The 11,490-nt window shown below is 36.0% G+C and overlaps 3 protein-coding genes across 5 annotated transcripts; 1 reads left to right on the forward strand and 2 right to left on the reverse strand.

Moving 5' to 3' along the window:
• Nucleotides 1-651: 651 nt before the first annotated feature.
• On the forward strand, nucleotides 652-4,326 carry LOC104239615 (beta carbonic anhydrase 5, chloroplastic-like). Of its 2 annotated transcripts, none has more exons than XM_009794293.2 (9): nucleotides 652-935; nucleotides 1,013-1,080; nucleotides 1,680-1,838; nucleotides 1,931-1,979; nucleotides 2,270-2,383; nucleotides 2,508-2,561; nucleotides 3,082-3,164; nucleotides 3,283-3,385; nucleotides 3,936-4,326. In XM_009794293.2, exons 1-9 carry the CDS (start codon nucleotides 873-875, stop codon nucleotides 4,125-4,127), a joined length of 885 nt encoding a protein of 294 aa, XP_009792595.1. In that variant the 5' UTR covers nucleotides 652-872; the 3' UTR covers nucleotides 4,128-4,326. The 2 variants fall into 2 exon arrangements, with proteins under 2 accessions (XP_009792595.1, XP_009792594.1); XM_009794292.2 differs by having other exon boundaries at nucleotides 768-935; nucleotides 1,674-1,838.
• A 1,004-nt stretch (nucleotides 4,327-5,330) lies between these two features.
• On the reverse strand, nucleotides 5,331-6,910 carry LOC104239616 (non-functional pseudokinase ZED1-like). Of its 2 annotated transcripts, XM_009794295.2 has the most exons (3): nucleotides 6,560-6,910; nucleotides 5,793-6,240; nucleotides 5,331-5,711 (listed from the first exon to the last, which is right to left on the reverse strand). In XM_009794295.2, exons 1-3 carry the CDS (start codon nucleotides 6,840-6,842, stop codon nucleotides 5,486-5,488), a joined length of 957 nt encoding a protein of 318 aa, XP_009792597.2. In that variant the 5' UTR covers nucleotides 6,843-6,910; the 3' UTR covers nucleotides 5,331-5,485. The 2 variants fall into 2 exon arrangements, with proteins under 2 accessions (XP_009792597.2, XP_009792596.2); XM_009794294.2 differs by having other exon boundaries at nucleotides 5,331-6,240.
• Nucleotides 6,911-9,191: 2,281 nt separating this feature from the next.
• LOC104239614 (uncharacterized) lies at nucleotides 9,192-11,274 on the reverse strand. Its single transcript, XM_009794290.2, has 5 exons — nucleotides 10,688-11,274; nucleotides 10,369-10,495; nucleotides 10,025-10,303; nucleotides 9,826-9,942; nucleotides 9,192-9,747 (listed from the first exon to the last, which is right to left on the reverse strand). The coding sequence occupies exons 1-3, from the start codon at nucleotides 11,272-11,274 to the stop codon at nucleotides 10,181-10,183; spliced, it is 837 nt and encodes a 278-aa protein (XP_009792592.1). The 3' UTR covers nucleotides 9,192-9,747; nucleotides 9,826-9,942; nucleotides 10,025-10,180.
• Nucleotides 11,275-11,490: the final 216 nt, after the last annotated feature.

The raw sequence follows: 11,490 nt of genomic DNA on the forward strand, positions 1-11,490 counted from the left end.
ACCACCGATCAAAGTTATAACATGTTAAAATAATATGTTATTACCTAAATTTAAACTCTAACGAAGGAAATGCAAAGAAGAATTTTGCATAAGAAAATAAGAAAGAAAGGCATTATAAAAGGGAAGACAAAAAAATGGAAGGATTGTACCAGTTATGGAAGATTAAAAATTTGAGCAAAAAAATAGGAACAGTTTCCTATGGGATTGATTATTGTCCAGCTGACTTTTAGGATCATTTATTTGACAGCTATTAGGATATGTAAATATTTAGGTGCCGTTGATGAAAATAACTAATGTTGCTATAATTTTGCAAATTTTCTTTAGATATTGGCTAGTTATGTTTGGAAAACTATGGTCTGTTCGGAAAGCTAAAAATCTGGACACAGGTTGAGGTTAGCATTAAAGTGAAAATTAGAAGTCCAACCTAAACCCTAACTATAATCTGTAATGTCATTAATGGCCCATAGGATCATATGGAGCCCAAGACGAGCTAGATTGACCTTTAGATTGAACGAAGAGCCGTTTTAACAAGGAAGTCGTTATTGTCGAAATAGGAATAATTTTGCACAATGTGACAGCTGCGTAAGCTAATTGTAAACTACGTTCAATTGTTGTACCTTTTAAACTGGCGATAGCCAAATATCTTTTTTTGAAAATAGGAGTGCCTCGGATTTAAAAGACTTTGGTTTCTCCGTCTTTCTTGGAGAGGAACAGTTGCCTGTCACTCACTACACAATACTATAATATACATGTAGTTAGATCCAACCAACAACTTCACATGGTACAAACTACAAACTAACTTCTTAAGTTTTTAACTATAATAAACCTGCACGGCTAGTAATCAACAAAGCCCTTTTTGCAAGTTCTCTGTCATGGCTCGGTCTGTTATTCAATCATCCTCCCTCTGTAACTCCTCCTCTGTGGATCATTCAAGGGTAAAACAATCTCATCTTTCTGCTGCTTTTGTTTTATTTCTTGCTTTTTTGATGCGGGAGTTGGCTAATTGGTGCAGATCTTGAGGACCCAGTTGAGATTCTTGGGAATTGAACAACCCCATTTCAGATTGTTGAATTTGCCCAAGTAAGCTTTGGAATCGTTAGACCCCGCTCTTTCTTTCCTTTCCTAGTTATCCCCCCAGATTCACTTTCTTCTCGGAATGCAAAGCTTTTACATTTTTTGTTTATGCCTTTATAGTGTTTTATCTTAGAAATGAGGTGTTATATGTGTACCCATATTATTGCTTTTCCAAAAAAATTCAAAGCGTCTATCTAAGAATTTTGGTATCTAAATTTTAGTGATGCGCAGTTTTGTTTTGAAGTATCAATTTTGTTGTGTGATTGGTAGCTTAAAAAGTAAGGTCTTGCTCAGGATTTCCCTTTGACTTCTTTCCAGGCTAAGATTCTTTTATTTGCTTAGAACTCCTTACAATTCAATTTCTTTGATATTGCATAAATTATTGTAACTATAAATAATCAATGCCTCATGTAAAGATAGGTTCTTTTCCTGGTTCCCGTACTTGATCATCCTATTTGGGCAATGAGCCTGCCTTTTTTCTATTTGGACCAGTCACTGCCAGTTTATTGCAGAATTCCTTGTGTTCATGCATTAAGAGCTTCTAGCTTTACCATCAATATATAAATTTCACGAATTGATTTCAGAATATAACTTTTAAGCTGCAGGTATAACTCTGCTCTAAAATTGAAAGCCTTGAAGGAACCAATGACCCTAACCAAAGAAATGATGGATGAAAAAGAGATGAGTGTTGTGACCGAAAGTGAATCAAATGAATTCACCACGTTGAAGCATAGATTTTTGAATTACAAGAAGGACAAATACATGTACGCACCATCAGAAGCTGCTACTGTTGTTTAGCATGTTTGACAGTAAAGGCTTCTTTTCGTTTGATTTTTGTTTCCTTCGTTTGGACTAGGAAAAATTTGGAGCATTTTCAAAGTCTTGCAGAAACACAATCACCAAAGGTAACTTTCTTTCACCTTTTAGACATTTTCCAAGCATGGATTTTGTGCTGGTACTCAATTTTGATGTTACTTGGAAATTAATGAGACAAGGAATTTCCCTTTCCCTTGTCTGGTTTAATAATGGAAAGAGGAAGGAAAGTGGAGAGAACACAAAACATTTCTCTTCATTTTTCCTTCTATTTTTCGTGTCTGTATTTTGTTCTTCTTTTCCCTTCCTTTCCATATTACAATCCATAAAGTTATTTTTGTGGTCATGTGTTGAAGATCTCGACTGACAATTTGAAGGGCAGTTTATGGTAATTTCTTGTGCAGACTCTCGTGTGTGTCCCTCGAACATACTAGGATTTCAACCAGGAGAAGCCTTTGTAGTCCGCAATGTGGCAAATCTGGTGCCTCCCTATGAGGTGATGCATACTGCACTTGCACTTAATAAATGTCGTTTTCCTTGTTGGTGAACAAGCGTTGCAATGCTAAGGATGTGTATTAACAATGCTCAGAATAAACGTTTTCAATTTTCTTCTTGTGCAGAATGGTCCTTCAGAAACAAATGCAGCCCTTGAGTTTGCTGTTAATACTCTCAAAGTGAGTAGTATTTGTACAACAATTCTACAATGTGATGTTTCCTTTTATATTCTGCTGAGATGCCTGTTTCTATTATCTTTATGCTTTGTTAGGGTGATAAGAATTTGTAGAATATGGAATCGAGTTAGTTGAGAAGTGAAATTCTAAACAGGATGTCGCGATGACGTAATTCCGAGACCTTCGATTTAACTGGACTGGAACTCATTGACATTCTAAAACATGATTTTGATGATGAATTTACTTTATTCAACTTGATGTAAGTTATGTGTTATAAGTCATAAATGTTCCAAAACACAAGAGACACTTGCGATGATGAGATTATTTACTTTTGGTCATCACCAATGAGATTGAAGTTCCTATTCAAATTCCTCTAATTTTCTACTTGATTCTCTTTGGTTCATGCCCTCTTTTCTTACATTTATTTTTTATCTTTTGGGAAAGGGAGTGGGGACTTGCGGCGATTAGTCTCTCATCTTTTCTTTTCTCTCAAGTTTTCGGGTTTGTCTTCTTTTATCTGCAGGTCCAAAACATATTAGTCATTGGTCACAGCCGCTGTGGAGGCATTCGTGCCTTAATGAGTATGGACAATGAAACACCTTCAAGGTTTGGCTAGTGTCTCTTCTTACTAAGTTTTGTTAGAGGCTCTAACAAACTAATTGCTTTATGAAAAGCCGTAAAATAGTCTTGCTGTGTAATAAGCTCTTCTATTAATTCCTTGTAGCTTCATTAGAAGTTGGGTAGTAGTTGGAAAGTCTGCCCGGGCAAGCACAAAAGCTGCTGCTTCCAACCTCAGCTTTGACCAGCAATGCAAGCACTGTGAGAAGGTGCAATCTCCTTTCCACACTTCATTTATGTTTTTGTTATAATGCAGTTTAAATACACTTGAGGTATAACCACCCAAAGTCATGCCATGGATCCTTTCTGATCACTGGAATGCATGTGTCTTCCTCTTTCTTTTGGCTAGAACTTCCATACATTTTGCCACTTTTTTTTTTAGACACTTAATAGTTGCACGTATTAATTATTTCTTCATAATTTCTTTTCCCTTCAGAAAAAAATCATGTCTAGTTTCAGAGTCACATGCTCCACCCGGTCCTGCTAATTTGAATTATATGCAATATATAATACTGAATGCTTCTTAGCGCGAATTCATGTGTCAGTGCTTTCAAAATAGAGTGCTGAGTGTCGGTGTGTGCATGCTGATGCTGTAAAAGTTTGCTGGATTATGTGTATTTTGTAATTGGAATGGGTGGCCTAATCTGGAATGAGGAATTCGAAATTGCAGTTAGACATTGTAACTTGTAGAATTTTCTGTGTGTATGCATGCACAAGCTATTCTGAGTATTGACGCAATGCACATACTTGTACATCCAGGAATCAGTCAACTGCTCATTGATGAATTTGTTTACGTACCCATGGATTAAGGACAAGGTGAATAAAGGGGAGCTCTTAATTCATGGTGGCTACTATGACTTTGTCGACTGTACTTTTGAAAAGTGGACTCTTGAGAACAACTCTCGAGTGGATAATCAAGTCTCCATCAGAAACCGGGAATTTTGGTGCTGAGACTCTTCTTGTCCTCTGTTTGTATTTTTTTTTTTTTCGTCCTCTGTTTGTGGTGTTGTATCAAGTTACCTGTAATACAAATCCCATTGTTATCCTTGTTGACAAACTAATGTTGTATAATTTTCAAGTGTGAACTCTATTTGCCACTTGTATTGAAGAAAAAGGATAATTTTGCAATATATAATTTGTTCCGCTAGTATCAGTATACGTGCCTCTATGCTTTTTGTCTATAGTCTATTACCCAGACAAATGCTATACGCTATGTAACTGCCCCTTCTGTTTGTCACTTGTATATATTGTGAATATCATTTGGTTTGGGTCTGCCATTTTCATTTTTAAAGAACCAGCAATGCCTTGTTTATGTCATTAAGATTTCATGCCTTGGAAATGGACTCGAAATTACCTTCTCCGGGTTTTGTTCTCTCCCTACACCTTTAATTTGGCTAAGTGAATGAAAATATTTATTGCACTACAAACCTATTTGGCTTTAAATGCATCTTAAGTGCAATTTTTGCATTTTTTTTAACTTCAGTCCCGATAAGTATGAAGTTGATCCTACTATGGGTAGACTTGCAAATATTTGTGCAAAGTGGGTATAACTTCAATTGTGACATCAAAAATGAGTATAGATACAAATGCCCCTCGGAGAGCTCATAGCCATATGGACTGGGTTGTAAGACAATGCAACAAAGGGATAGATCAACCCTCTAGCAAGAGCCCTGTTGATAGCAGGCTTCTTTTTGCTGCTTCTTGTTTTGCTTTCCTTGCATAATATGAACCTTTTCTTACCAGAACACTCCATTTTGTTTTGCTAGATAATGTCAAGGTAGACATTGATTGTCAAAATTCTTGCCTACAGAAGAGTCTGAACACAAGAACAGTGACAGATTCAACCATGGGTTGACAGATCAAGAGAAGCTAATATTTTGAGGTCGGACTCTATATAATGTATGAAATAAGTACAGATTGAGTTGGATATATACTTCAAAAATAACTCTATCGACTCAGAACCCACAACATTTAAATTCTACATTCTCCACTGAGTCTGAAAACCAAGTTATACTATGAGGTTTGACTGCATTTGACAAAGTTAGCCTCCGGAAGTTAGAAATGTTCATTCTCTTGCTGATGCAAACAACATGTTGATTCTCGAGTTCTTTTGCGACACTGATTATGTTTGGCATGTCTTGTGGGACAAGTATATGATGAATTTCAACAAGAAAACAATTAATTTGACTCTTGCACTTCTAGAAATATGCAATGTTCTTGACTACATACGACATTCTAAATTGTAACACTGCATAACCATAGATTCAAGAAGAAATCTTTCTAGAGCCTATGAATCAGTTGTACACACATTACTCAAATTGCAGGATCTTTCTTGCAATATCGAGCATATCTGGTCTATTTTCTCCCTTAGCCTGGACACATCTTAAAGTGATATTAATGAAAGCTTGTAGCTGTTGATGATTTACACTCGATTCGTTCAAGATTTTAGGGTCCACAATCTGCTTGAATTGATCGTCCTTGTGAATATGGTCATTTACATAATTCACAATGTGTTCTGGATCATCTTCATTGGCCCTGCATATAGGACCTTGTCCATTTAAGAGCACAAGTAGAAGCACACCAAAACTATAGACGTCGGTCTTTTGAGTGACAAACCTTGAAGATTGGTACTCTGGATCGAAATAGCCAGGAATCCAAATCAAGTCATCTTCCACTTGCAACTCTCCAGGAGGAAGAGAAATAACAAATGAGAAATCAAACAGTTTGGGAACACAATGATGGTCCAAGATAATGTTATGGGGGTTCAAGATCCTGTAGATAATGGGAGTTGGAAATGCAGTGTGTAGATAAAGAATTGCACTGGCAATGCTTTTGGCAATCTTCAATCTACTTTTCCAACTTAACAATTTATCGCAATTGGGGTCAAGGAAATTAGCGAGAATCTCGAATCTGGCATCCTCATACACTAGTGCTGGATATCTGAATTCCAAACAACAACCTATAATCTTTAAAACATTCTTATTTCTGCTCATTAGTGATGTGACTGCAATGTCACGTACAGCTCCAGCAAGAATGTCAAAGTCGGAATGTGAGGCCGGATTACCTGCAAAGGCGGATCCAAGATTTTAATTCAACACAACTATACCTACTACACTACTTTGTGAACCATATATATTTAAGCTAAAAACACGCATAGATAAAATTATGAATTAATTTGAGAACCCACTCTCTTACAACACACAGGGGCGGAGCTAGAGTGTCGAGAGTGGGTTCGGCCGAACCAAGTAGCTTTGGTTCGAACTCTGTATTTATCTTAAAAGATTCATTGAATATGTATAAATTGTTAATTTAGAACCCAATAACTTAAAATTTCTGAACTCATATGCTTGAAAACTTGGCTCCGCCTCCACATGGTTGGTTACCTGGAATATTTATGAACATTTTGTCCAAGATAGAGCGGCCTTGCAGAGTTCCTCTACAGATGTAACCGTAGGTGCTAGCATGGACACGTCCAGCGAAGTTGTTTGTGGCCTTAACAAGTTGTTGAGCACTGTAACTACGGATAGGAATGTCATATGTTCCACTAGAAAAAGAAATAAGCTCTTCCAACAGTGCACTTCCATTTTGTAGGAACAGATTTGGTACATCTTCTTCTTCCTTCCTAAATTTCTTCAAGACCGACCACATCTTCGTTATGCAATCCATGGCTAGCTGGGTAGACTAGGAAAAAATTGCCCAATTTCGGGCGTTGAAAATTTGATCGAATCTATCATTTACGCGTTTCTAGATTCTAAAAATTTGGCAGACAACTTTGACCATTAAAATACATGGAATTAGGAGTGGCAAAATGGCGGGTCAGATATGATTCGGGTCGAAAACAAAAATGAATCAATTATCTGACCCGACCCATATTTAATACGGATAAAAAAGATTAACCGACGAATAATATAGGTAACTACATTATCCATAATTTGTTAAATATGATCACTTTTGGGAGAATTTCTATTCTCCAAACTAGAGGAACCCTCAATTTGAGGTTTTATAAATATAAAAGTTAAACTCATTGGTTATAAATTGGTTACCCATTGATTATACATTGGTTACTCATTGGTTATCCATTTCTAATGGATAATATGGTTCTTATCCATATTTGACCCGTTTTTAAAAAATTCATTATCCAACCCATTTTTAAAGAATAATATGGATGATTAACTATTTTCTTTTAACCATTTTGCCACTACTACTTAGACTAAGAGATATTAAAAATAATGGAACTAATATTTTTATAAAACATATAAAAGAAAACTAAGAAAGCCTCCTTCAACGTCGAGGACACTGCAGCCGACGAAATGACTCGTCTTAAGAGTTGTTGCCAATGTTGAAAAGAGAGATTTTGATGAGTCTTAGAGCTCACCCAATGGATCTCGACGAATTGAAAGATAGTTTTGGTAAAAAATTATCAAAATACATACTTTACCCATCGACCTTGTACTTAAATCTCTCTTACACACCTATTAAACACGGAAATAGTATTACACACTAAAACTTTTAAAAGTGTGTCAATTACACACCTCTTTTGCCATGTGTCATATACGTGTATTACACATAAAAGAAGCGCATGAAAACTACAAAATTCATCTGAAATTAAGTTTTTTATTTTATTTTTTCCTTTTTAACTATTTTCTTTACAAATTAAAGAGAAAAAAATATAACCCATTTCTTCTTCCCAAACTCACACCCCAGCGATTCCTTCCCCCTGTTTCGTCTTCTTCCCCAACCTCCATCCTAATTTTGTATAGCCCTTCATGTTTCGTCTCTTCAACCCCCATGACTAAGAAGAAAAAGAAAAGGAAGAAGAAAAGAGGAGCTATTGGGTCTTATAAAAATCATCATTATTGACCTTTTGAAAAAGCTTGAAAATTTAATCGGGTCTTGTTGAATTTGGTGTTCCATGACCTAGAAAATTAGTTTGAATTCGTGATTATTGTTGAATAAAAATTTATTTAGGTGATTAAATTTGATAAAATTCAAAAAACACCATTAACAAGTTTGAAGCTTTTTGAGCTTGATTTTGAAATTTCTATAAGGATTTATGATGGATGTTGTTAAAACTTGTTAAAAATCGGGCAAAGAGTTCAATCTATAGTTGGGGAAGAAGGTGTTTGTAGTGGAAGGGTTGGTGGTAGTATGGTGGTGGTGGAGAAGATGATGGGGTTGGGGAGATGAGGAGGGGGTGGGGGTTTTTTTTCTGTATTTTTTTCTTTGGGAAGATGAGGAGTGGGGGCGGGGGGCAGAGGTTTTTTTTCAGTTTTTTTTAACGATTTATGACACGTGTCAGACGTTGATTGACGCGTGTAATAGTAATCTTTAAGACAGATGTGGTCAAACACCGAAGTCACTACTAGAAAATGGCAGATTTTCGACGGCCAAAACGGTCGGAATTCGGTCGGAAATCACGTATTTCCGACTACTTTCCGACCGAATTTGGTCGGTCGGAAAAAAGTTGGTCGGAAAATAATTTCCGACCGAATCCGTTGGTGATTTCCGACTAAAGTGGTCGCAAATTTCGAAAAGGTCAGACTACCAAATAATTCACCTTTCCGACTAAAGTGGTCGAAATTTACCGACTGAATCGGTCGTAATAATACAAGGAAAGTTAATAATTAAAAATTAAATTTTATTTATTTTCCGACGAAATCCGTCGAAAACTGTTGAATATTTTTTTTTTGAAATTTCCAACTGAATCTGCCGGAAATTAATAATTAAAAATTAAATTTTATTTAATTTCCGACGGAATCCGTCGAAAATTTCTGAATAATAATTTTTTTAGAAAAAACTTTCCGACCGAATCAGTCAAAAATCTGACAATTTATTGTTAAATCTAGGGAGCTTTCCGACCGTTTCAGTCGGAATTTGTACAAAACTGGGCAGAATTCTACCCAATTTCGAGCTACACGACCTGTCAAACTATCACAAACAAAAAATACCAACCAACAATCTAAACCAACGATACATTAATATAATAATACGAACCAACAATACATTAACACTATCTAAATTAACAATACATTAACAAATTCTAAACCAACAATGCCAACCATTAACACAACTTAAACCAACAATACCAACATTTAAACCTAACAATTTTGGGCATAAAAACATCCAAATAGCAGCCCATATTCAAGTTTAAAAGCAATACATAAATTAAAGTTGTTTCTCACATTCAAGTTTACCAATCAACCAAAATATCACAACTAAACTACTACACATCAGATTCAGTTTGTTCATCCTCATCATCAGATAAATCATGCCCATGTTTACGCATGAATTTCTGCATCTTAACAAATGTTCTGTATTGGAAGTCCAATTGTTGCTTCAATCCACGAATTTCGTTTCTCATATCTTCCATCTATTCTTGATTTTGAGGAGAAGAATTGGCTAAGAGTGGGTTTGGATGACCTATAGGTCGATGTACTCCTAGTCCGTAGACTCTGCCTTTGTTTGCTCCACCCGCTGCCTCTGTCCACAATGAAGCCATATTATCAGGTGTTGGTTGAGTTGAAGGAAGCTGAGTTTGTTGCTATTCTTCCAACCTTTTATGATAATCTTCCTAAAATGAAAATCATGACTATTATGTAAACAAACTAATATTAATAAACCATAAATAATTATGAAGTTAGAATTTTACATATGTGTCTGATGCACGCGTCTCCACCCAGTGTTCTCTTATACCATCCTTTTTCTTTTTCTTATGCAACTCCTCGAAGACCTCAGCGTAACTCACATCTCACCCTCTTTCCTTTTCCTTCATAAGAAAAAGTATGAGTTAGACTTTACAAACGTAAAATTCTATATGTAAAACTAAGAATTTTTTTATAAATAATTACCATTCTTAGTTTATGGGCCTCAAAAGTAATTGAACCTCCTGTATGCAACGAGCCACCGTTTTTAGAGGCACGGTTTGCCTTTGCTTGTTCACTCTTTGCCTTCCATTCTGGGGTATTCCATTTCTCAAGAAGTTTATCCCAAACATCTTCTCTTAATCATTCCGGCATTTTACCGGAATTTCGAGCAGCGCACATAGTATCTTTAATCCTTATAGCAGCTTTCTTCTCGAAAATACTATTTATTGCATTTTGATGCTGAGGATGCCATGTACACCTTGTCTGCAATATAAAAAAGTAACATTAGATGAAGACGATAATTAGTAATAAATATAATTAATTTTTACCCTAAATTGATTCCACATTTGCTCTCTGATGCTATACGGTATCTTTCCCCAAGAAGTCCACGGCTCATGATAAAATGGCTTCATAGAATCTGTAACCAAATGTGTAGCTTGAAAGGATGGCAAAAACCTGCATTAAAGTTAACATATATATAATTAATAAACACCTTTTAATTGCAAATAAATACTCCTTAATGTTAACGTATCTAAATGTACATTCAAAACATAAAAATTTGTATAAGAACCTTATTACCCATCCTTGTGGTGGACGATTATCAATCGATTATAACTATTAAATTGTACATTCCCTCCAAGATTCTACCTGCATCTATGAGATGGTGCAGAAGCAGCACTAGATGTAGCTGGGCGAGAGAATCCAATATCCAACCTAGATATGCTGGGAATGGATGATGATGATGGACTGGAAGATGATGGAGCAACAAAAGATGCACCATCATGCTGACTACCATGAAAGCTCGGGGGTTCAACAGCTGGTAAGCCAGTATGCTGACTACCATGAAAGCTCGGGGGTGCAGCAGCTGGTGAGCCAGTATGCTGACTACCATGAAAGCCCGGGGGTGAAACAGCTGGTGAGTCAGTATGTTGACTACCATAAAAGACCGAGGGTACAACAGCTGGTGAGCCACCATGAAAGCCCGGTGAAGATAATGGTATAAAAGATGTGGGTACAAAGTTAAAAACGGTGTTACTTTGACCGCCTTTAGCAGGCATAGAATAATACTGAACTGAATTATTAGATGGAGCGGGGATAGTAAACATGGTGGATGACAATGAAGTCGATTGAGGAGGATGAGGAAGAGGATGACTCATATTTGGCATAGTTGAGGAAGTTGGAACAGATTGTTTTTTCTTCTTAGATTTTATTTTCTCCTTCCCCTTAGATTCCATATCTGTAATATAATCATAATAAAATACAAAACAAAAAATACAACAAGTGACAGTAAATATAAAATAATTAAACAACTAAAGAAACCAAATAAGTCAAGTAGCAACTTTATTTTTGGGTTTTACCATTCGGGCATGCACAACTTTATTTAAATATATATAGTCTCTAGAAAAGCATGAAAGTAACAAAGTTAAAATGGAAAACAGGAAGGCTTAATA

This window comes from Nicotiana sylvestris, chromosome 3 (genome assembly GCF_000393655.2).
Source record: "Nicotiana sylvestris chromosome 3, ASM39365v2, whole genome shotgun sequence".
Classification (NCBI taxonomy): domain Eukaryota; kingdom Viridiplantae; phylum Streptophyta; class Magnoliopsida; order Solanales; family Solanaceae; genus Nicotiana; species Nicotiana sylvestris.